This window comes from Gymnogyps californianus, chromosome Z (assembly GCF_018139145.2).
Source record: "Gymnogyps californianus isolate 813 chromosome Z, ASM1813914v2, whole genome shotgun sequence".
Lineage (NCBI taxonomy): Eukaryota > Metazoa > Chordata > Aves > Accipitriformes > Cathartidae > Gymnogyps > Gymnogyps californianus.
Window position 1 is genome coordinate 22259533 of NC_059500.1, and position 24237 is coordinate 22283769.

Genomic DNA, 24237 nt, shown 5'->3' on the forward strand with positions numbered 1-24237 from the left:
TCTGTTGTAGGAGCTGAAGTATTGCTGTTCTCTGAAAGCATCACACGGGGCAGCATCTTAATATGATAGGCATATTTCACATTAGAATTCCAGTGAAGTTTAATAAGCTGAAGCAATAAGATTTGGATATGTTTAACTCCCTTTTCATATTCTCCTTGCACGTGATTAAAATAGACTAGATTAACTTGATTTTTTTTTTTTTTAGTAGAATGTGTGCATATAAATGCTAATACATGTCTGTGTGCTTACTGTTAGTTTCTGTTGCCTTAATTCAGTGTTGTTTTAAGATTAATGTATTTGTTGTGACAAGTAGCTACATTTACATAAGTAAAACCAATTGGGATTCTTTCATTTGCCATGATGTTATGATCTCATACCTCTGTTCTTTTAGCTGTAAATAACTCTGGTTTGCTGAGAAAGTCTCTGCACAAAGATCCTACATTTTTAAAAAGTGACCCCAAGTATGTTGATATATGGGGTTTTTTTAACTATCCAGTCCCTGGAGTAGTGTGATCCAGGATCCTTTAATCTCTGATTTTTCCTTCCAAAGACACTTCAGCTATATTGGAAGGTCCTTGACTGCACCTTCCTTGACAGAGCTCTTTTGATTGAAAAGATTTAGAAAGATTTGATGATGGTATGGTTGACTTGCAGAGGGGAAGAGTACAGCTATTTTTTTGATAATAGAGTGTGGTAGGATTTGTTCATGACCACTTGCTTTTAGAAGCCCATGTTGCTGTTTCCTCCTCAAAGCAGCCACAGATGTGGTTGTTCTTACTAAACCAGAGAGAAGGGCATATTTACAGAGTTGCCAGCATTGCTTCCTGCGGCATCTTGTTGTTCTGGCCAACAACTAAGTGGGCATAATCCTGCTTTATCTTGCGCAGGGCTGTCAACGCAAGATGGATGTGTCGAGGTAGGAGGGCATTGGCGCAGATTGCTCCACCTGCCAAATCTGCGCTTACTTCTCATCTAAAGGGGAACTGGTTTTGGAATGTCTCCATTAAGAACAAAACAGAAAGCTAATGCAACAAGATTCTTAATGCATCTTCTTACAACTACGCTGGTATATGCTCTTCCTTGGCTATTCCTGTCTGATTTGCATGTGTGTGTACCTCATTTGGAGGTACTAAAGACTTTGTTGAGCTTGGGAATGGACCATTTTGATCGTGCATCTGTGTGACAGGGTATGCTTTCTGTACAGCAGAATTGAGGTGACTAAACCGAATTTAGTTCTGACTGTGGACTCTATGCCAAATGCAGACATCATTTCTGTTGGGTACGCAACCCAAACGTTTATAAAGTATGAAGGCATACTGGAAATATTCATAGCAAAGCAGTATGTAGTTGTATTAGCATTAGTTTCTCAGCATGATCACTAGCAGATGAGGACTTAATGTCTTTGTCTTAGGAAATGTCATGTTCTCTGAAAATAGAAATTCTTACTGCGATACCTCTTTGTTAGTCAGACTCAGCGAATGTATGCATTGCTAATTTTTCCTCCTTAAGAGCATTGAGCTGCAAGTTATGACAGACAGAACCATTGTTTTGAGAAAGCTATTCTTTTTAGTTGACATAGTTTATACTGAGTGATAATATTCCAAAAGTCAGTATTACAATTTTCAGGGACAGGTGGCTTTTCCTTTCCCACCTAGATGATCTGCTCCATAATCAGGCAAACCTAACTTGCTGTGACCTATTTATATGAATAGCTTTGGGGTATGAAAGAGCACACTTAATATTATCATTGTGTTTACATTTATGTCAGACTGTAGTGCAGCTGGTTCTGGGTAACTGCTTGAAACAGCAATTAATGGGCTGTTTCAACCTGCGTCACAATAATCATTTGTGTGCTCTGAGATGCATGTAAATGTGAATTAAGTGATCTGCATGTAAATTCTGTACTGCTGTCATGTTATAGAGCATATAATGATTTCTTGCAATGCCTTAATGTTATAAAATGTACTTAGTACCTTAGCAAAAGAATATTACAGAGATGCTTGGTATTTGGCATATATTCACATAGGACATTCTGTGATGAAATTCAAAATGCTGAATTTAATCTCTTTGTCCGGCCCTTTCTCCAGCACTTCAGACCATTTGACAATACATCAATTATTCTGTTACCTCCTAGTTTGGCTGTAAGACAGCCAGCTGATATTTCTAGTGTCCTTTGCTGTGTGACTAGCAGGGGATGTGCCTATGTAACCAACAGTCTTTCCTTACGAAGACTGATATGATCAGGTTATCCGCTGATAACAGATGTCTGCTGGTCCATCTTATGTATATAAGTTTTTATTTGGCACAAGTCACTGTAATGTTAGCGTGTCTAGAGAGTAAAAATTATACTGCTTAAAAACCCCATACCACTCAACCTCCCCAAAAGCTGTAAAACTCATATGTGTACTGTAATTTTTTTAAGCTACATTTTTGGCTCATTTTAACTAAGCTAGTAAATGTAGATTTTAAAATTAACTCCTTAAAAACAGGAAAGATTGTCTGGTTGCCAAAGAAAGCAAAAATACTTTTGTAGGGGATGGGGAAAAGAGGGCTTCATAGAGATTTGTGGCAGTCTAGGTGTACTCTTACAGCTATCCTAAATATGAGCCATTTTCTCTATTTTTTAACTTATAGCCATCAGCTGTAAATTAAATGTGAGTTTTATTGAAATCACACAGGTATTTCTTTTGGGAAACGATGTTTTAAGGGAAAGTATCAAGGAAGTCTGAAGACAGAACTGTACTGTGAAAGGTAATTCCATGGTTGGTTTGTAGGCTACTTTGTTTGGTGTCCCTTTTAATGAGAACCTACTGTAAAGTGTCTCAGTTAATGAGACTTTAAAAAAGAAGGAAAAAAAAAAGAAAAATAAAAAATAATAGATATATTTCAACAGTCCGTCCCACCTGCGTTTCTCCAGGAGGTGGCCACCAGGCAGGAGGCAGCGGGCTCGGGGCAGTTTTTATGATTTTATAACTCAGTAATATTGGTATGTCCTTTTCTGGCAAAGTCTGCCCCTTTTTCTTCTCCCTCCTCTCTCCAATTCTTCTCTGTTTTTAAATTAAGCTTGTTTGTTCCTTGGTTTGGGAAGCTCTGCTCCTTGAGCTTCCCCACGCCTTCTCTTACAGATAAGGAAATTTACCCCAAAGCATCAGGTATCCCATGCTCTCAAGGCACATCTTTTTGGAATAATGCCTTTCTAGTCCCTCTGCATGAGGCTACTGTGGATAAGAAGCACTTAGATTCTGTGTATTTCAAGGAATTTATTCAGTGCTATAGCTGCTTTGTGAGAATTCAGTTACTTGTGCACAGACTGATTTTTCCCAAGTTATTTTGTTGGGGAGTCTGTTCTGTATTTGGGAACCAGTGCATACTGTTACAGTAAACCACGGGAGCCAGGTCTCTTCCTCTCCTCCCCTTGCAGCCATTTGTTTTCCATGTCCTACCTGCAAGTTGTATTAAAGTTTCTCTTTCTTGCCAATAAAAGCTATTACTGTAAAAATGTAGCCTAATGATTCCTTCAGCTGGAATCCTAGTAGGTAGGAAGGCCTGGAGTTGAAGAAGATTCTAGTGGTGTGGACAGTAGAGCCTGCTCTTTATAAAAGGTTTGTGCCCAAGGTAACCTTGCCTTTTGTGCCTTTGCTTCCAAACTAGGCATCGTTTCCATTCTGCCAGGCTAAAAATAGAATCCCGGAATTCCATTAAAGCAAGAACTGATTATTGGAATATAGATTCAGGAGGCTTGGCTTGTCAGAAAGCAGGCACAAAGGCAGTTTTGTCTGACAGACGTTTTTTATGTTTAGGGATGTGGGAAGCTGTTTGCTGTTTGTCTTTGATTTCAAGCCAGCATTGTAATGGAGTTTGTTTGTCTGAAGCAGGCATCAGGTGTAATAGGATTATGCATTGTGTTTATACAGTTCTGGCTTCCATAGCCATCTGATAGTGCTCAGTTACTCATTTTTCTCTTATGAGTTAAAATGGACATTATGGATTAGGTCTGCTAGGACTCATCTATTTTATATGAAATGTAGTTTTTCTGTCTTTTGAACTTATTGGATCGTAACAGACATAGAGGTGACCAAAAGGCAAATTATATACTTTCTTGAAAATTCCCTTCAGTAGCATATATGCTGAGGTTCTTTTTTTTCTTTTTTCTTTTTTTTTTTTTTTTTTTGAATCCTGTTACCATTTCCATCTGCAGACCGTCACAGCACAACGTCATGGGTGTCAGCACAGGGCACATTTGTTCAGGCGGCCTTTTAATAGATCCTTTTGACTGAGGCTTTTAATTGGATCTTTTATGTGACAATTGAACAATATCTCTTACAAGCATATAACAAAGGTGAAGTGCACAGAATGATGGGTTCTGACCCAGCTCTGCGGTTGTAATTGGATGATGGGAACTGGCATGTGGCAATCAGGTGCTTTAGAAAAGGGGCTCTTAACAAATGTGTGTAAGTAGATGTTTTGAAGGTCTACGGACGAAGTTTCAAAACTTCTAATTTAACTTAGTTGCAAGGACTTTGTATCTCCTCCCCCCCCCATTGCTTAGAAGCTGTCTTTATGCATCCTGTTTCGTTTGCTGTAGTTAAGGAGCTCTGGGTCCAGTGCAGATGTTCAGATCTTTTTACTTTTCCAAACTTATTTTTTCCCATTTGTCTGAAATGAAGAGCAGTTCACCTGGTACATTGGGCCAGCACCACTGCACACAGCTATACAGATTATAGTATTAATATTATTACCTCATTTGGCAGTGGTAAACTGAGCCTGAGGACCAGGATTAGTCTGTTGAAGCAACATTAACATCTTGGATTCTGGTGTGCCAGAAAGATTACCATGTAGCTCTTGTCACAGAGTCTTCTGTCTTACCAGCTTTTCTGCATGTTGTTCAAGCGTGAACTGTTGACCTGACATAGTTGCAGTTGGCAATGCTGAGCTTCTGTGAATCCTCATTTATTAAAAAGATGAGAAGACTTATTCCCCCCCACTTCTACACACATACTAAACCTTTATGTTTTGGTTACATGATATATAGGAATTTTGGTAATAAAGTGAAAATCTTAACCGCAGTGCACAGTTGAAAATGGACTCTAAGTGCTTTTGTAGTTCAGTGCTAGTTCAGTTATAACAGAATAATCAACCGTTATCCTGCCAACCAAGCGAGACAAGGCAGGGAAGCCTTGTCATAGAATAAAATTTCATAGAAGCCTGTCAGTGCCATGGTTAAATTCACCAAGATGCTCCTGCTCCCTGGAATTGTTTCTGTGTCGCTGTCAGGTCTGGAACATTGACCTGAGACAGTGCAGGATGCTGCCACTGTTCAAACTCCCTGCTTCTCTTTATGTTCTGGGGTTTTTTTTCAACGAATATATGGTTGTCAGCACAGCTGTTTTGGGGAACTATTTTGCTGCCAGTGCAGAGAAAATGGGAGGTGAGTACTTCTGCACAGGCACTCTCTTGCGCTTACTGTTTCTACTTTTTGTGAAGAATTGTTTCAGCATGATTGCTTCATTTTGGGCTAGAAAAACACATTATCACTTCTCAGCTGGGAGACAGATTATGATAGTAGCTGTGTTGCAGTGTATTGGTAAACTCCAGTTTTCATCATGGTAGGAAACAATCAAAGTAAACTTTGAGTTGCAGGAAGGGCAGCGTCTGTTCTGTAAAGAGTTCATCATGAAATAAGAAACCCACTGATGTACCCAAGTGAAGTTTGTGCCTTTAAGCTAAATAGCCATCCCTAATTTCCTACACTGAATCTGGTATTACTTTACCTACTTGAAGCTATAATTTTAGGGAAGTGACTGGAGAAAAAGACATTGAATCTGTCTACCGTATGAATTTTTAAAGAGATTATAAGTGCATATAATTGGTTGAATCTGATTTGTACATGAATATTGATTGTCTGGTATGCATTATAGAAAAGGAGGAAAAAGTCTTTGTTTCTGTAGCGCCTACAGGGGTGCCAGGTGTTTCTTCGTCATCATGAAATGTCTTGTGCCAGGATTGTAAATTGTGAAAACAGAACAAACAAGACTTTTTTTTTTAAAGAGATGAGTTTGTTTATTTGCTTTGGTTTAGTTGGTTGATAGACCCTTATCTGAGAGTAAACATTAGAAATATTTAGCAAGTCATTTCTTAACTTAATGAAGTAAGGGACTACCCAGATGAGGCCTGAAAGTAAAGAAGATTTTAGCTTTGTAATCATGTTTCATGAACCTGAAGTAAGTGTAAGTGGCTTGAGAAAAGTGTAAACAGGTCTTGGGTTGTAGAACCAAACAGACCATAAAGAAAGTCAGAGATACCATAAATGCTGAAGCAGGGTTGTTTGCTGTCCCTCCCAATGTAAAATGAAACTGACAGATAGGAAGGCTGAAGTAGAAATGAGTGAGGCAGAGGTAAGGCAGTCTTGAAGGTTATGATGAGAAGCTTAAATGTAGGAAGACGTATAGGAAAAAAGTCACTGGAGAGGTTTAAAAGTTACATGGCAAAGCAGTTAGAAGGGCAAAAAACTGAATTTTATAGACCAGATGGGGGGTTAGAATAGAGAGCTTGGATTTTATGTTTAGCTATCCAGGGGGAGAGAAAAAAAAACCCACAGACCTTTAGAAAAATAAAGAAATACTCATATTTACTGGATGGTAAATAGCTAGGGAGTTGAGAAGTGATCTGTAGACTAACTTGCTGATCTTCATGAGCAGCCACTAAACTATGCAGCCAAGGAAGATAGCAAGTAAAATAAACTTCAGATGAGGGCTGTAGGAATTAATTTACAATAATCTTAAATTTGTTGATAGTAAAATAGATCTGGTTGAAAACTAGGGGGTTTGATGCACCAGAGGTTTTATATATATCATTTCAGCTCACATCATTGTTGAAGTAATTTTTGTTACAATTTCTGCCAAAATGAAAGCTCCCCAAACCCCATGAATGCTCAGTGAAGTTGATGCCCTTGTTATTTAAATGCTCATGCCAGCCAAAAAGTCTTGTAGAGCTTCAAGTAGTGATCTGTCAGACACTTGCCTTGCATTTGCCAGAATTCATCTGATTGAAAATGTTTCAAATGGAACATTTCAGTGAATGCAAACTTTCAAATACTCATATATACGTACATTTATATAGATAAGTGTGTGCACACACATGTATATAATATGAGTGTATATATATGTGTATACTTGGTGTAAGTATGTATAGTATATATACAAACATCACACACACTACATATACACAACTGTATATATGTGTGTGTGTGTGTGTATATATACATGTAGTCAGAAAGTATCCATCAGTTCATCTGTTAAACATTCAGAAGAGATCTTGACCACAGATGGTGAAATGGGATGCTTGGCTAGGTGGGGGGGTGAAGCGTCCAAGTACGGCTCTGATGCAAACCAGGAGCCATGATCCCTCCCCCTTCTTTGTGTCACTGTGGGCTCTTACATGGTCACTGATCCAGGTCAGGGAGTTGTGTGTTCAATATGCCAGTGGTAACGGAAGTCAAAGTGAAGAGAAGTCTTATAATTAGGCAAAATAATTACAGACTGACCACACGTAGATGTCTTGGAAGAGTTCAAGAGTAAAAGAGAAGTGGGCAGCTGATGAATTGTGTTGCTGAATGTTTGCAGAGACGAGATCATGACTGTGGAGTGGGGACTGGAACTGGAAATAAGCGTGTATGAAGGACAAGATATAAAACCAAAAGAGTTTAGGTGTAAGGAGAGAATGTAAATGAGGAAATCTCACTATCAGGGATTGGGAAAAATAGGAGAGATTTAGCAGGGGAGTCCTGGCAAATCTTTCTTATGCAAGTGAGAGTTTTTGAAAGATATTTAGTTCACAACTGAGAAACGTGAAGGAATATAAGTTCTGATAAAGTAGAAGAGTAGATATCTTAAAGGTAGGATTAATCCACCTTAGTGCAGTAAATGTGCAAAACCACAGGCTGTATCTAGAGAAGTTAAATCAGAATGGCTACCAAGATTGTAGGGACTGGAAGTGAAATGAGTGAATTTACCTTGTGGTTAATAACTGCAGGAATGCATGACTGAACTGAAGGAATGCTGGACAATAAAGGGAAGCGAAGCAGAAGTATGATGGTATGAATTGTAGTTTAAGAATGGCCTTGTTTGTGTTTTTAAGCAAGGAGCAAATGAACAGTGATGATAATTAGGTAGCTGCAACATGAAAGGAGCATAGAAATTGCTAGTGTCTCTCCCTGTTGGCCTCACAGACAAGTCTCTAACATGAATAACACGCACACATTGACTCCCTGGTCCTTTTCCTGTCCTGACCTGATGCTAAGGCTCTGTGGGGTCAGAGGGAATCAAAATGAATATGATGGCTTTGGATGAAATGACAGAAAATGAGAGTGGCTGTTTGACAGGTTGGTGAGTGGCTTCACGGCGTGAAATACTGGAGGATGGAAAAAGGGATCAAATGTGAACTCCCAAAGAGACTGGTCAGGTCAAGGACATGACTTTTTAAGTGGATTAAGTATTTGAGGAAGGGTAAACAGGTGAGAGTAGCTGATTGAAGTGCTATTTGGAAATTACATTATTCTAGACATGTTACCTTTTTTAGACTAATCGAGATTGTGTGATTGAAGGAAAGAAGAGAAGTTTGCTTGTGTTTTCTTCAGAGGAAGTGCTTCATTCTTCAGTATAAGGTTACTCGCAATTGTTTCAAATGAGTTGGAATTTTTTCTCTCAACCTAGGTGCATAACCTTCACTAGCATTAATGAGAACAGTTTGCATCAAGAAGAACCTACCATCCCTTTCAGCCTCTCCCATTTAAATCATAGTGCATTAGTGCTATTGAATAAAGAATTTTCTGGAAACATTATCCAACTACTGTATTGAATTTCTGCTTCCAAGTTTAGCCTTCATGCTAACCTTCTGAGTGCTACTATTTTGTCCATTGAAATTTAGACTTTGGCACTACACCAGTGTATTTTATGCCAGAGTGAGAACAAAAACATGATGTACTCAAATTGTGTGGAGTAGATTTGAAGTATTTGAAGGTGTAATTAATTTGTGTGTGGGATTGTGCAGGGTGCTGCTCTAACTGTAGAGATGATATTGAAACAAACAAACACAAACTAAATGCTCAATGGACTTCAATTAGTTGCATTTCAATTACAGAGCTAATTAAACAGAACCAACCAAGAAGGCCTTATTTCATACATCCTGGAATTGTGATCAGCTAATCGTGCGTGTTGTATGCAGAGTGAAACTGCTTCCCAGAAGGTGGTACACGCTATGCTGAAGAATATGTGATACATACATATTTAATAGATAATTGCTTTTACGCTGTAGTTTTCACTCTGCAGCTATCAAAACAAGGAAGGAACATTCATGTGTGGCAATTGTCACACCTGCTCCAATAATTGTTAAGAAATAGAGTATTGTAATTACTGAGATATACTACGAGGGAGAAGCTTTGTAAAATAACTACAGTGCTAATTTTTTCCATCTTCTGTAGCAGTTTCAAAACTGAAGCTAAGAAGGGCAAGAGAGTTGTATCTTGTCCCAAAAGAATCCTTTTACACCAGATGATAGAGTAAATCTTATTAAATGATTATTCAGACACAATCAAAAGGTAGACTCCTCAGTGAATCTCTGATACATGTCAATGATTCTTTTACTACGGTTTAGTAAGAGTAAACAAATGGAGTAGAGTGGCCTTAGGATTATTAGATCAACAATCAGCAAACTGGCCACGCTAATGGTTGTTCCTGGATAATTCTGAAATTATCTTGGGAAGAATCTGTCAGTGCAAATGCACTTACCTACAAGCAATATGCATCATGAGTGCTTCAGAGTTACAGAAAGGAGTAATTGATCAGAATGCACTGAGATTGAGTGGAAGCCCAGGCCAGTGTCTCTGTCTTGACAGAACACGTTTGGTGGATGTTGTTTCTGAAAGCCTCAGTGACAGTCAGGTTCGTCTAGCTTCCTCTTTCCGCCTTCTTGTTTGTGTCATAGCACACACTGAGGCATCCACTGAGACCATGTCCTCTTGGGCTAAGAAAGGTACATCTGTAGGTTAAGAGATTCCTCTTCCCATTCCCACCCCAACCGCCTCCCTGACTGTAGAGGCTAAAAAAGGAGACAGGCACAAGGTTGAGGGCAAGAGAGCATTGCTATCCTAGGCGAGGAACTGAGTCAGGGAGAGAGAATGAAGTCAGCCACCAAACGGAGGGGGACTGAGTCCAACAAGCACCTTTCTCTCGCTGGATCACAGGGTGCTCTGTTCTTTTCCTGGCAATGCATAATTGGCATACTTGAGATTTTCCTTTGTTTTCTTTGAAGCCTGCCTTTGGCACAAGCCAATGGGAAAATATACTTCAGCTTCAACAAAGTTCTTAGTACCCTGCTACTGTATTAGGTCACTTACATGTATTTGAAAACGGTGAAACTGCCTGGAGACAATTGGTCAGGTCTATCTGGGAATTTAATTTTGTGATGTGATGTTTTCATTCAGTTAGTAAATGGACTCGGAGAAATGCTAGATAATATGACATTTCAGAGAGGAACAAGTTCTACATCTTCAGGTATTCAGAATATGTTCTCGATGCTACTGAGTATTTAAAAAAATGTGATATAATAGTAACTATTTTAGAAGAATGATTACATTTAGTCTTAGCTAGCCCCCCACAATAAAAAAATGCCTGCAAAATTTATAAGGACATTGAAACAAGCAGTGCCAGTACTTACGGGTTAGTTCAAAGTAACAGTTGATGCTTTCCAACTGAGAAATGTGTAATCCCGTACCACTCAGTGCAAGCATGCAGAGATTGCAGTGGGAGTCAGCTGGGGTTAAAGTAAAATCTTTTTTCATCAGAGCTCAGTTTAACTATTTCATTAATTTGCACGTGAGTTACAGTTAATTTTAAAATTTTAAATAAACTTTGCTCTGAAAGTATCTGCATGTATCTCCCATGTTCTTGTGCACATCTGAAACTGTGAATTCTACTGTTGTTTTTCAGTCAGTATGTCTGTCTCTTTCAGTCAGTATCTCTACAGTGTTACTGTATGGAGTAGGAAAGAGGTAGAAAAAAAATCCTGTGCAGCATATGGGTACAGTACGGAGTAGATCTAGTTCAGATCCTGAAATGTCCTGCACCGTTATGCCTGGGATGCATCTGTAGTGCCATGTGCTCTGGTCTGTCTGATGGCTAGTCTGCCAGGAATGGACAAAAATGGTGAGTGAGGAAAGCAAATCAAAACTTTTAGTTTCTGAATGCCTGTTTATAGTCAGCTGGAAAGTATTTGGCAGTATAGGGATATAGTATGGGAAATGCAGTATATTGGAGCCATAATTAATATGGCCTTTCCTTTAGAAAAGGAAAACCTTAGAACTTTAGTCTTAACTAATTCTGAGACTCATCCCTGTGTTGGTGAACCTGTGATACATGTGACAGAATTGGACAAAGATCAGATCAGAGCAGATTCTAAGCAGATTATAAGAGGGAATATAAAAGTTGATAGGGGTAGTGATGCAAAATACAAAAACTTTGTCAGCCTCCCATTTGTGAAGGCATAACTTGGAAAAGGTAAAACATTTTTAAATGTACTGTGTCAGCTGCAGAAATTTTTGAACTGAAGTTGTTGTATGAGAAAGGAGGTAAGTCGTTGTACAGTACCTTTGTTCGTGGGTATAAAACAGTGTCCTGGTTTCGGCTGGGACAGAGTTAACTCTCTTCTTAGTAGCTGGGGTTAAACCACGACACACTGTTAATCACATTTTAATGCACAGGAAGTCAGTGTACAAAACTGCTGTGGATATGCTGTTCCATACCGCAGTCTGTAGCCTGGAGGACTCTGCATCTTCTCGGCTTCCTACCCACTGGAGGGGGAAAGTGCAGTTTGCCCAGTGTGGCACTGTGCTGTTTGCTGTGGCTGAGACAACAGCCATCTGCCAGCAGAGAGCAGTGCAGCCCGTTGCCGGTATTTGAGGGGCGATAAATGGAAACATATGTCGGGAACAAAGCGGATGAGTGAGGAGGAATATACAGGGAAGCACTAAACGTAGAGGCAGAACTGAATGTAAAGGTGAGACAGGAAGGATGCTCTCAAGGAGGACAATAATGAACAATGGAGGCAATGCAAGGTGGGCATGAAAAGAGGAAGGAAAACCCAAAAATACAGACTACTGGAAAGCAAACTGGAGAGCAGGAAAAATGCAGAAAAGAGAAAGGAAAGGCTGGAAAATAGACCTGGAAGATGAAAGTAAAAAGTCTTGTAAAGAGATTGTGGCATTCCCCTCACCCCCTGAGCCAGAGGAGAGCTGCAGTTCCTGGTGCTGGGCACGGAGGAAGGACAGGGACCCAGAAAGTGCTATTGCTTTTTAGTATCATAGAGTGACACATGTTTTTATCTTGGTTCTTGTTCTTAATGCACTTTCTGTATTGTCTTTTGGATGAATTATCCCTATGTCTGCATACTGATATTAATCTGTGATGAACAGAGGAGAAAAAAAAATATCACAAGATGGTTTTCAAAATGTTGCTCTCGGGGAGTGTTGTTTCCCATGTAAATGTTTTTGCCAGGGTGCAAGAATTGTGCCACAGCTTGTATAGCACTTATTCCTGTTTCTCATGGGTTTTTTTCTGAACTCATTTGACACTTTAATAATACATTGTATTAAGATGATCAAGTAAATTTCAGTGCAGAGTATGGTATTTCCTACTTCTAACTCCAAAAGTACATTACAATCCAGCATCACGAAGTATGTGGGGCTGTCACTATGTTTTAGGGGATGGAGGGAAGGGGAAAGGACGTTGTCAGTTCTTGCAATGGGTGCAGCAAGTCCACAAATCCAGCTTGTTAAGGATTTTTCTAGATTATTAGTTGAATGTTGAAAGCAAATGCTTTTTTCTCCCATTCTTCCAGTAGTACCTCCCCAAAGTCTTTGTAAAATGTCAGTGTGTTACGTAAAATCTGCAGCTTTCTAATGGTGCTTTTGGGCTTACTGTGACCTTTTGAAATCATTACAACCCCCACTCCCTAAAGCCCCCCAACTTTCCTTACTTAATTGCACATGGGAATAGGGAAATAGGAATCCAATTTATTGTTATCCAGGTGGCATTTCCTGTTTCTTAGCTTTATAGTTTTGTGTATAGTAATTAGTATGCAGAAAGCTGGAAAGATGCCTGTAATTCCAAAATGAACTCTCTGTAGCTCTCTCCCTCCCACTTGCACTCTGCTTTTAGTACCGCCCCTTCCATGCACCCTTTAGCCAGCAGCAAGACAGCTGTGTTTGATCATAAACCACTTAAACTCCAGGCTCACTGGCAAGGGAAACTTTAGCGTGAAGTGCAGCATTGGTTTGTCTCAGGGAGGGGAGCTTTCTTCTCTTTTCCCTTCTCCCTCCCCAAACACTGAAGACTGTAGCAGCACTCTCCTTTTAATTTCTCTGTGAACTTGCGTGAAGCTCATCAAATTTTTCTTAGTACATTAAGCAGCATTGGGAGATGCCCTTAAACAGAGTTGTGGAAAAGACCAGCGTAAAACAGACAGCAGAGATGAAGCACGCCTTGCAGATGGACTAAGACAGCCCTGGGATCCTGGCAAGCAGTTCCTTCCCTGCATTCTCTGAGCACTTCACGGTATTAAAAAGTCTCTCACAGCAATGGATTGTCTGTGAAGTCAAAACCAGTTTGGCTCTTTTAGAAGATCTTGCATCGTTAATTTAAACTATCAATGTGGACTAAAAATGGCTGTCTAGAGCAAAATGTGTAAGACAGGAAAATTTTGGAGAAGGAAGTATTGAATCAGTTGAACAAAGCTTCGAAGCATTAAAATCTGCAGAAATCGTCAAGCCCTGAGAAGTCTAATCATGAATTCTGGAGTTGCTATGAAATATGGAAATGACTCCCCTGCAGAGCTGAGTGAGGTAAGCAGTTTCAGTGCCCTTCTTTATGCTTTAAAAAGAAACGCTCCCCTTTTGGGCTTTCAGTCTGCAAGCAATGCAATTAAAAATTAATAGAATGTGTATCTTGCTATAACTTGCTGTGCCAGTCAGGAAATGATCTGAACTTTTTTGCTGCTTTACTCTGATTAAGTGGTGAAAAGCAAATTATTGTAACCATGTAGAGATGTTTTTCCTGTTATCCTGCAGCAGAGATTGCCTTGCCTCCCAAGAGCTGTGTTTATACCCAACATTCATCTTTGCAGTAGGTGAAATATGGAGATCTCAGCTCAGATTAAGTAGATGGTGACTAATTTAGGAGGGAAGTGGGGTGAGTGGAAGGTGACAAATATTTATTGGTAAGACAACAACATTGGCAGAAGTTGTGTTTGCTTGTATTTAGCCAAGGTGATGCTGTTTCTTTAGGTTAGATGAATTAGGTTACTTTCCTTCCTTGCCTAAAAGAAAACAAGCCATGGGAAACTTTCTGCTTTTCCGTTGGAAACCATAGTAAGCTGTTATTTCTTATAGTTGTGGGTATGTCTGGTTTTTGTACAACATGATTGTGTGTGTTTTTAATAAATTTGAAATTAAAGCCGTATCGGATGTTATGCAAATGCTTAATAAATATTTTAGAAGTGGCATATTTTGTCAGTTACTGAAATGTCTTAGATATGTCATCTGTATGGGCTTTACTGAGAACTGCTAAATTAGTTATGCTATGAAATCCTACGCACTTGATTAAGGTAATTCTGTAGAAAATTGAATCTGCAGTCTGTATTGTCCCAGTTTAACTGAAATGCTTCTCTTTTTCCCTTTGCCCATTTATTTGATACACCTTTTATGGTAACATATCCTTTGTTTACTTTATATGTTTGGTTTTTTAGGAAAATTAGATAGGATATGCTTGGCAGAATGAGAGTTAACAATTTCTGGAGTTAATTGTACAGAGAACGGAGACACTGAGGTATAGAATGGAAAATAAATCAGTAGGCTAGTGAGGGGGACAACAGCGTAGGGGGAAGCAGAGTAAATGTGCGAGACCTAGGCAAGTTCAGTACCCTGCCCCACAAGAGGAACAGTAGGTTTGTGACTGGGCAGTTCTTGTGAAAGAAATTTCATATGTGTTCCTCTTCTAAGTGCAAAAGAGTTCAATTTCATTAACTCATGTTACTTTTTCAAATTATTGCTTAGAAATTGTGTATTGGCAATGCAGCATAAATGGAGTTCATAAATTCAGTGTAAAAGCCCAGGTTACTTTTGGTAGGAGTCTGCCATGGTGTTTCTGGCTACGGTTGTATTGATGGCCTGCTGATCACTGCTTTCTATCCCCTCAACATGTAATTTTCAAGACTGTGCAGGACCACATAAAACATGGAGTGTTGCAAAGGTTTGATACTTGGGTTGTTATTTGGAGCAGGCAGTATTGCCTGGTAGCACTGCTACCTTGAAATATTACCTACTCAAGTTTACTTCACACATCCACGAAGTAAGACTTTTGTTGTAAGAAATACCTTTTCCTTCTGATGTTTTAGCATGGGGAATATTGAAAGAAGTTTGTGACTGCACACCATGCAACATTTTTGTTGGATTTTTTTGTTTGTATTTTCCGACAAGCTCTTTTTAATACTTAATTCACACTTGTACTCTGGCGCTACGGGTGAATTAGAAATAGGCCCCTTTCTGACTCCCCTGCAGACATACCAGGAAAGATCTTACACTCCTAACTTTCCCCAGCTGCTAATCATCATTTCTTTGCTGCTAGTCTTCATCTTTGCTACTTGAGCCACTTGTACGAGTGTGCTTTAGCCTGAGTCACTCAAAGGGCCGGGTCAGCTTCAGCACTGGTCTGGATAAAACAGTGTGTTTTGAATGAAACATGGAGGCCTTACAGAAGCATCATAGTCCACCTCCCCTAGGCGAGAAGATGCTTAAGTACTCTGAGATGCAGTTAGTTGCTCACCTCTAACCATTAATTACTCAACTAACTCCCTGTAATTTGTATGCTCATATTAGGCCTTTTCCTATTGGTTACTGGTACTGTTTTGCTTGCTGTAATTGAAGATAGAAAGCCCTGGGTAAAGGCTGTATCTATGGTTTATATATCTATGTTTCTCACCTCTTCGTCATGCAGTCCCCCTTTTCCTTCCTTTCTAGCTGTATCTTCTGTACACCGTCTTTGTTTTTGATCAATGGAAAACAGTCACATTGTGTTCATTTAAACAATGCAAAAATTTGGAACTGGCTACAATAGGAATTTGATTAAATGGCTGCTGTCTTAGTGTGTTTTCACCTGCACCTCTATCTCTACGGTCAGCTCAAATTTTCACATGACAGTGGGGTGCTACCACTGTATATGTCTGAATGACAAATATGATAACAGACCAAAAAAGACTATGATTCAGATGATGCACAGTGGGTTTTGGTGTAGGTGCCTTGATCTCTTTATCTCAGTACATGGAGCTCTAGGCATGAAACTGCTGTTATTAAAATCAACAGGAAAACTACAAAGCCCTGAAGATATAGTAAATGCATTCTTGAATGGATGCATTAGACAAATTAGAAAATGAAATTATTGCAACTCATTCCATTTGTATTGAAACTTTCTACTTGAGATTTACATCTCTCTTTGGGAAATAGGCAAAAATTAAGGCATGTCTTATTTTTAAGACACAGTGTGATTGTAGAAACTTGTGTGTGGTTGATGTTTGCTATTCCTAAACTCTTGTCCAGGTAAACAGAGATCTTGATAGTCTTTATTTACTCCCCTCATCCCCGTCCAAAGGTCATGCAGAAAGCAGGAAAAAAAATATCTGATTTCTGTTGTCAGTCAGACTTCTACAAAACTTAGGCTCTGTGGTTCCCTAGCTCCAGAGTTCAAGCTGTTGTTTATTGATACATGTATCAGTACATGTTATCCTGTTTCTTTCGCTTTTCTCTCCCTTCAACCTTCTCTTTCTTCTGTCCAAAGAAAGATTAGCCAATGTGCTGTTTGTATGGTAGATTCAGTGTGTTGTAACTGCTTAGAGAGGTAGAAGAAGCATTGTTCTCACATAGCAAGGTTTGCTTGGTGGTGGTGTTAGGTTTGGGGTTTTTTTAATATATGGTACATTAAGAGAGGCAAATCTAAAAAATCTAGAATTTGCAGATGATGTTGCTGTACTCCATGAGAATGTATGACAGCCTTTGGTACCTTTGTGAATAAGTAACAGTGTCCAGCCAAGCTCAGATCTACTATTATGAAATGGGCCTTCACCTGTCAATATTATGGCTTAACATGATTCACAGAGTTTGCTTTTTAAGGCTTGGTCAAGGAAGGATGTGATTTGTATGCAGTACATGACACCCAAATTAGCTAAGTGCTCTTTGGATCCCTTCAATTTTTTAGTCATACAGTACTGGGAACCTTTAATGTAATCACAAGACATATTTTTAAAGTCAACATTGTGAATATTACTGAAAACATGTACAGGTAAACAGTTTGGTGCACAGAAACTGCAATTACAGACTGTTTTTTACATAGCTAAAAGTGAAACTTTATATTAGAACTTATATGCTTTGTACATATTCATTCAGTTTTTCTGCCGAACAAGGTGTTCATCTAGAAGGAGGTGGATTGTCTAATCTGTATTTTCTTCTTCGTCTTCCAAATTCAAAGACACTACCTGGCTTAAAGCCCCAGCATTCTGGGGAGGTATCACTACATACTAGCTTTCTTCTTATATGCTCCCCTGGCCATCCACTGTTGAGATGGTGTGCTGAGGTAGGGAGATCTGTGGTCTGACCTAGTACACCTATTGGGCTAAATGTGGTCAGCAGTTATGCCCATGCCTAATTCTGGGACAGTTTAAATTAGTAGTGTAGGAACATGAAGGAAATATAAGTACTGAGCTTAATGATATTTTTCTCAGTTGTATACTTAAGGGCTAAATTATATCCTTGGATTAAGAGCCAAATTATGTTCTCGGATATAATTTTCATTAAAGTGAGCCTTGTGAATTTGCTGATGGTAAGACTGTGCCTAAGAGATTTTGTTGTGGGATAAAGGCTGGTATTATAGTATTGCAATACATTCAGCACTTCACATGCAGATGATTTGTATAATGTGATTGTTTATTGTGTTCTGTTAGCATTTGCTGAATAAGTTGATGATGTATAACTTCTAAAAAGGATATATTCTTTTTTGCATAGCAAAGTTAGAAGATACCATGCTGCTTTAGGTGCATGCTTTGTACCTTCTGCTTCTTTCTTTGTGCTTGGAAGCCAAGTGTTTAGGATGTGAATGTTGTGGCTTGCAGCATTAGATACAGCTACATATTCTTTAACCTTTTTGTGCTGGTTTTGGCAGGAATAGAGTTAATTTTCTTCATAGTAGCTACTATGGGGCTATGTTTTGGATTTGTGCTGAAAACAGTGTTGATAACACAGGGATGTTTTAGTTATTGCTGAGCAGTGCTTACATAGAGTCAAGGCCTCTTCTGCTTCTCACACCACTCCACCAGCGAGTAGGCTGGGGGTGCACAAGAGGCTAGGAGGGGACACAGCCGGGACAGCTGACCCCAACTGACCAAAGGGATATTCCATACCATATGACGTCATGCTCAGCATATAAAGCTGGGGGAAGAAAAAGGAAGTGGGGGACGTTCAGAGTGATGGCGCTTGTATTCCCAAGTAACCGTTATGCGTGATGGAGCCCGGCTTTCCCTGCTTTCCTGGAGGTGGCCTGCCGATGGGAAGTAGTGAATGAATTCCTTGTTTTGCTTTGCTTGCACGCGCGGCTTTTGCTTTCCCTGTTAAACTGTCTTTATCTCAACCCATGAGTTTTCTCACTTTCACTCTTCCAGTTCTCTCCCCCATCTCTGGGGGGTGTGAGAACTCTCATCTCCCATCACTGGGAAGGAGTGAGCGAGTGGTTGTGTGGTGCTTAGTTGCTGGCTGGGGTTGAACCATGACACCTTTACGTTGACTGGAATAAGCAGATGGGCTATTTGTCTTGGAAAAATTAGTAACTTATTTATTTGTTTGTTTATTTTAACAATGGGGTATTTAAAATTCGGGAGTATTTAAAATGGGGTATTAAAAAATGGGAGGAGAATGGAAGGTAGGATTCAAAGTCTGTATTTGTGTAGGAAGCAGATTAGTGAGTTCATAAGAAGAGCTCCACCAAAATCTTGTGTAATACCAGATGTGAAGAAGTAAAGAGAGCGCCAAGTTTGAAAGGCTTAAATTGTGACTTCTTTTATAATTTTACAGTAGGACAATATTGCACTTTCTTTTAAGATTTGTGTTCTACTACACTTTGAGGAAGAAATGGTATAGAAGAATTACAGAAAGAAAAGGGGCTGCATGGCTTGAAGTTGCATGCATGAGGCCAGAGAGTAAGTCTGAGGGGAGCTGTGAGGTGAGGTGGGTTGCCAGCAGAAGAGCAGGATATTGGGCCAAGCCTCACTGGCAAGGGAAGAGTTCAACAGTGGCAATCCCCACCCTGAGGTGCTTTCCCATGTGTGTCTCTGTTCTTTTAGAACAAGCATCAGCTTGTGCTTGCAGTGTACATACATGTGAGGAAATAGCACTGATGGAATGGGGAACAGGTTTTGTATGCATTCAAGGCTACGATTAAATCTCAAACACTTGTTTTATCTTCCTGGGTTTGGTAGTCTTCTCAGTAAGACAGTCAGCAAGTAAATGTCACCCTAATATTGCATCTGCTTCCTGAATGGTCTCTGGCCATGCAACAAGCATGCCAGTATACTTCCAGTACTTCTCGTGAGCAGGTAAACACTGTTTCCTACTGCAACTCCGTCTCTGCTACTGGACATGGCCTTGGCCGTCAGTGTCAAAGGTGTATGCAACTTGTAACGTAGAAGAGCGTACTGCATCTTGCCACCAGAGAAGGTATATGTTTTCCCCAGTCAGAAGATGTTTTGGGAAGTGTGATAAATCCTTATTGTTAATCCTTTAAAATATTGCAGCCTTGCAATAGAACAGAGTGGAATGTGGTTATCAAATACTAAACATGGCATATTTTTAAATTAGTTTAACCTTGAAAAAGTTGCATAACTGATTTCTTTGGTAACAGTTGACAAACCAAAAAGGTGAACAGTGTGAACTGCTAAAGTCTTAGAAAAGTGAGAGCAGCAACCCAGTATGCTTAGATCAAAGTATCTTAAGGAGAAAATTTCTTAAATGGATTCTAGTGGAGATCTGGATAAAACTTTCATCTGATGGTAGCAGTAACACACATGTAGCCTTACAAGAGTGTTCTCAGCTTTATTGCTCCAGAGATGCTGAGGTAGAGTTTGCAGATCTTCTTTGGGTGAACTCTCCTCTTTCCTAGTTCAAATGGGCTTTGTGAAGTATTAGTCAACCTTGCAAACCTGACATTTTCCCATACTGTTGTCTTGAGGGGTGTTGAGACAGTAAATGTGAAATATAATTACAGAATTTAAAGAGTTACTGTGTGTCTCAGTTACACTGATGTATCTATCCTAATTTAAAGAAAAGATTTCAATGGGAAACTTTAATGGATGTGCTCCTGGATAGTGACCTGAATGCAACTTTTAGATTGGATAACCTTCTGCTCTATTTCATAGATCTACTACAGATTATTTATCTCTTTGAAAAATCTAATCTGTTTTTATAGCTTATTTTGAAATCTTATGTTAAATTATATAGGTGAAAGCATCCTTTGAAAGGGGAAGGTCAGCTTTTCTGGAGTCATTTGGAAATCTACAGTTTTTTAATAGGCAAGTTTGCTGGTATATTATCAGTGGGCTGTACTGCTGATTTTAAGAACATGAGTTAGAACATGAACACGAATCCGTAGTCGAGCTGAGGGGGCTCTGGCATGATCAACGTATGTAGTTTACAGTGTGACTGATGCATGGTATTTCCAGTGTAAAAAAACATAGTGACTTCAAAGAAAATTTTTTTTCTGGATTTGTGTGAGCTGCTTATCAGGCACAGAGTGTGTTCCAGGCTTGGATGTTATTAAATTGAAGCACTATAAAAAGATTAGTCAAAATGCCTAGACACTGTCAGCACAGATAATGCTCTTCTGCAGCCTCCTAATGAAAAAAAGACAGAGATTATGTAACTTATCTGCCTGATATTTTAATATTCCTTGCTCCTAAAAAATCATGTTTGAAAAATGCCTTATGGGCTGAAAAATCAGTTTGGACAAATGTATGCTGTGAAAGTAACATTAACAATATATTGCATCCTCTAAATGCTTTTAGAGACTTGATGTTTTTATTCTTAGATAAAAAAGCCAGAGTTCATTCCTGGGAGATTTTGGGAGATAAAGATCATCATCTTTTCCCTCCTCCCCTTCCAACCTGTGTTGGAAAAGAAAAATGTATTTTTGTCCTTGATCAGGCTTGGACAAACCAGGACGTGGCTCTGTGTGGGAACAATTGCAAGAATCTCCTTTCAGAAGGTATTTTTGTGTGTTCCTTTACAGACTACAAATCCATAGACTGAAAAGGAACACATAAACAAAAGCTTTTGAAAGAAGACTGCATAGATTGCAGAGTTAATGTTTGCAAAGGCAGAAGTGTCTATGTTGTACGTATGTGTGAAGAGGGGACACGGAGAGAGGCGTTGTAATGGGATTGGACAGCTGTGGTGGGGTGTAATGAGGTATTTTTGTTCTGGAGCTCTGAGTAGTTTGATATACAATTGAAAAGGAAATGTGTTCTTGTCGCTTCTGGGTTTTTTCCTCATGTTTAAGTTTTATTGTCTTTATGACATTGTATAGTATTTCTAGTTGCAGCTTTTACTTGTACTGGGAATTTCTGCTTCCTAAATAGGATGGAAAAGCCTATCTGAGCTTTTGTGTTACATGTAGTAATAATATACCAACTTATGTACTCCATAGGGAGATGTGATGGTCTCTGAATTCAAAGATTCTCTGTGATGGAAGGACAGAGGTTTGGTGTGGGGATCTGGTGCTGGTAAAGGTGGTGTTTTGACACTGGTGGCAGTCTGCATTAGTCAGTTCCATGTCAGGATTTGCCATATAAATGAACCTTCTGCATGAATGATTTATATTTTCTGAAGATTGAGATTTCTACCATCTCGAATGAATAGAAATATTCATTAAGACTCTGGAAATTAGCTTACATATTCCAATTCTGTTGTAATTATACATGAAAATTTGTCATTGAAATTAAAATATTAATTGACAGAAATCTTTTCAGATGAAATCTTTAAATGCCAAATTTAAAGAAATACAGAAAGAAGTATTTTTTCAGTATGCTTAGGTATACCCCACCTATGTATAAATTTTTGTCCTAGATCATAAAGCTAGAGAGTATTGTCTTTTTTTTTTGTGAATTAAAGCTTCTGAAACCATGTAGTTGGTATCTAAAATTCTAGAGAAAACATATGAATTGGTTTTATTTTCCCTCAGTTTTTCAGTATTGCTATTTGTGATGACTTTTTTTTTTTTTCCAGGTAAGACATTAAACCAGCATCTTGGTTGAAGAGGGGCCTTGGTGGTAGAATAGAGATGGCACCAGAGCTATCTGGGACTTGGGCTGTGTCTCCTTGTGTTGGCTCTGAGTAAATCCCCCTGCTTCTCTGTCCGTATCTTTTCTTTTGTTGCCTGCCTTGACTGTAAACTCTCCTAAACTAAGAATTGTTTCTTATTGTTAGTGTGGTGAAGCTGTGGTGGGACTGCTGGTCATTATTTGAATGTGCGTAATTAATAATGGTTTGAGTCACTTAAAGATCCCAAGATACTTATAATGAAAAGTCAGATGTCAGCAAAGAGTTGTGGTAGAATTCAGAATCTGGCATTACAGATATGTTATGTGAGCTGGAAGCAATCATGGTAACAGGTAACAGTTTCCACAGTGGCATTAAGTCATCTACAGTCCGCTTCTCCATTTCACAGTCTGAAATTCTGTTTGGAGTGCTGCTCTATGCTGTTGAACTGCTGCCTTGATGTGCACATTGAAAAAGCTACTTCTCCCAGTGCAAGCCTATATTATACAAAATATTTTAAAACAATATGTATGTAAATATTTAGCTTTAGGAGGTGAACCTGAAATTGAAGCAGAAAAGCTTGTGGTGTTTAAATTTGTGTTTTTAAACATGACTTAACTTTGTTCAGATGTTTCTTTCTGCAATATCCAGATGTCTCTGTTTTAAAGTTAAATATTTCTAAATGCAGATAAAAATGTGAACAGTGTGTGATGACTGAAGAATTACTAGCATTACTTACTATCCTAAGAGCTTTTTACTTTGAGTGTGTCATTGCTTGTTTGTGCTTGTGTTGTTCCACTATTTTTGGCTAAATGAGAAGGTGTTGTAAAGAACAGTTAATTATTAATGGCTGCTACCATAACAATAAACACAATTTTTGTTATTAAAGTATAGAACATTGAACAAAATAAGGTGGAAATAGTTTACCCCTGTTAAAATACTAGATTTGTCTTTGTGTGTTAAATATGTATAGTCATTAAGGAAATTGCGAAATTTTGGTTGGCCTTGCCTTTTATTATAAAGCTTTTTTAAAATTTGTATTGTAATGCAATGACAGAGTTAATATTTTTAGGTGGAACTGATACTCCTATCTATTAACATTGCTTCCTAATGTAAACTCCTGTTGCATTCTGCCTTTGCAAGACTTTGACCATTGCAATTGCAGTCTTTCATAAGCTAAATTTCTTGGGAAAACTGTCAGACGAAATGTTAGGTTTGTTTCCACAAATGAAGCTAGTGAAACCGACAAAGCTTCCTCATGTTAAAAATACAAGAACACCTGGTGATTCTTTCTGCTGCCACGCAGGTTTGCAATAGAAATTGGAATTTGCCAGGGTACTAGCATTTATGTGATTTTTCTTTTAACTGATCTTGTGAAGGTATTCAGGGAAGGAGGCAAAAATGTTTGCAAGTGCTCAGTACAAGGTTTGTCTAGATCACTGCAGCTAAAGCTTCCACAGGGAAGATTTCACTAAGTTTGCTTTGTCTCAGAGGTTAATGGAAGTCTTCCACAGTTGTTCCCTGGGGTTTGGGGTTAGGCTGCAGTCACTGTGACAAGGTGTGGAAATGTCTGCTCTCTTCTGGCTCCAGACAATTCCCACTCTTACCCATCCAGTCCAGCCTTGTCAGTTTCTGAAGATCATGCTTTCTGATTAAAAGTGGTCAAGGACAAGAGCTGGACTTGGAAATCAGGAAAAGGCACAAGGGAGAGCAGACTGGCTGCTGGAGGCTGGAAGGTGGGCTGGAGGAGAAACCAGGACTTGAAGTGAGGAGGTAGCATAGAAGGACAGGGTAGCACAAGTCACTGGGAGTACTCCTTGGGCAGGAAGCTGGGTGTG

The 24237-nt window shown here is 39.1% G+C and overlaps 1 protein-coding gene across 3 annotated transcripts in view; it reads left to right on the forward strand.

The window, feature by feature from the left end:
* MCC (MCC regulator of WNT signaling pathway) overlaps positions 1-24237 on the forward strand; it is a 205308-nt gene that overhangs the window by 43377 nt on the left and 137694 nt on the right. The window contains exon 1 of one of the 3 annotated variants that reach the window (XM_050913514.1): positions 13612-13894. The exons of the other annotated variants lie outside the window; for them this stretch is intronic. Coding sequence (XP_050769471.1) covers positions 13838-13894 — 57 coding nt within the window. The 5' untranslated portion in view covers positions 13612-13837. Of the gene's footprint in view, positions 1-13611; positions 13895-24237 lie in introns of those variants that run through there. 3 annotated transcript variants of the gene reach the window in all.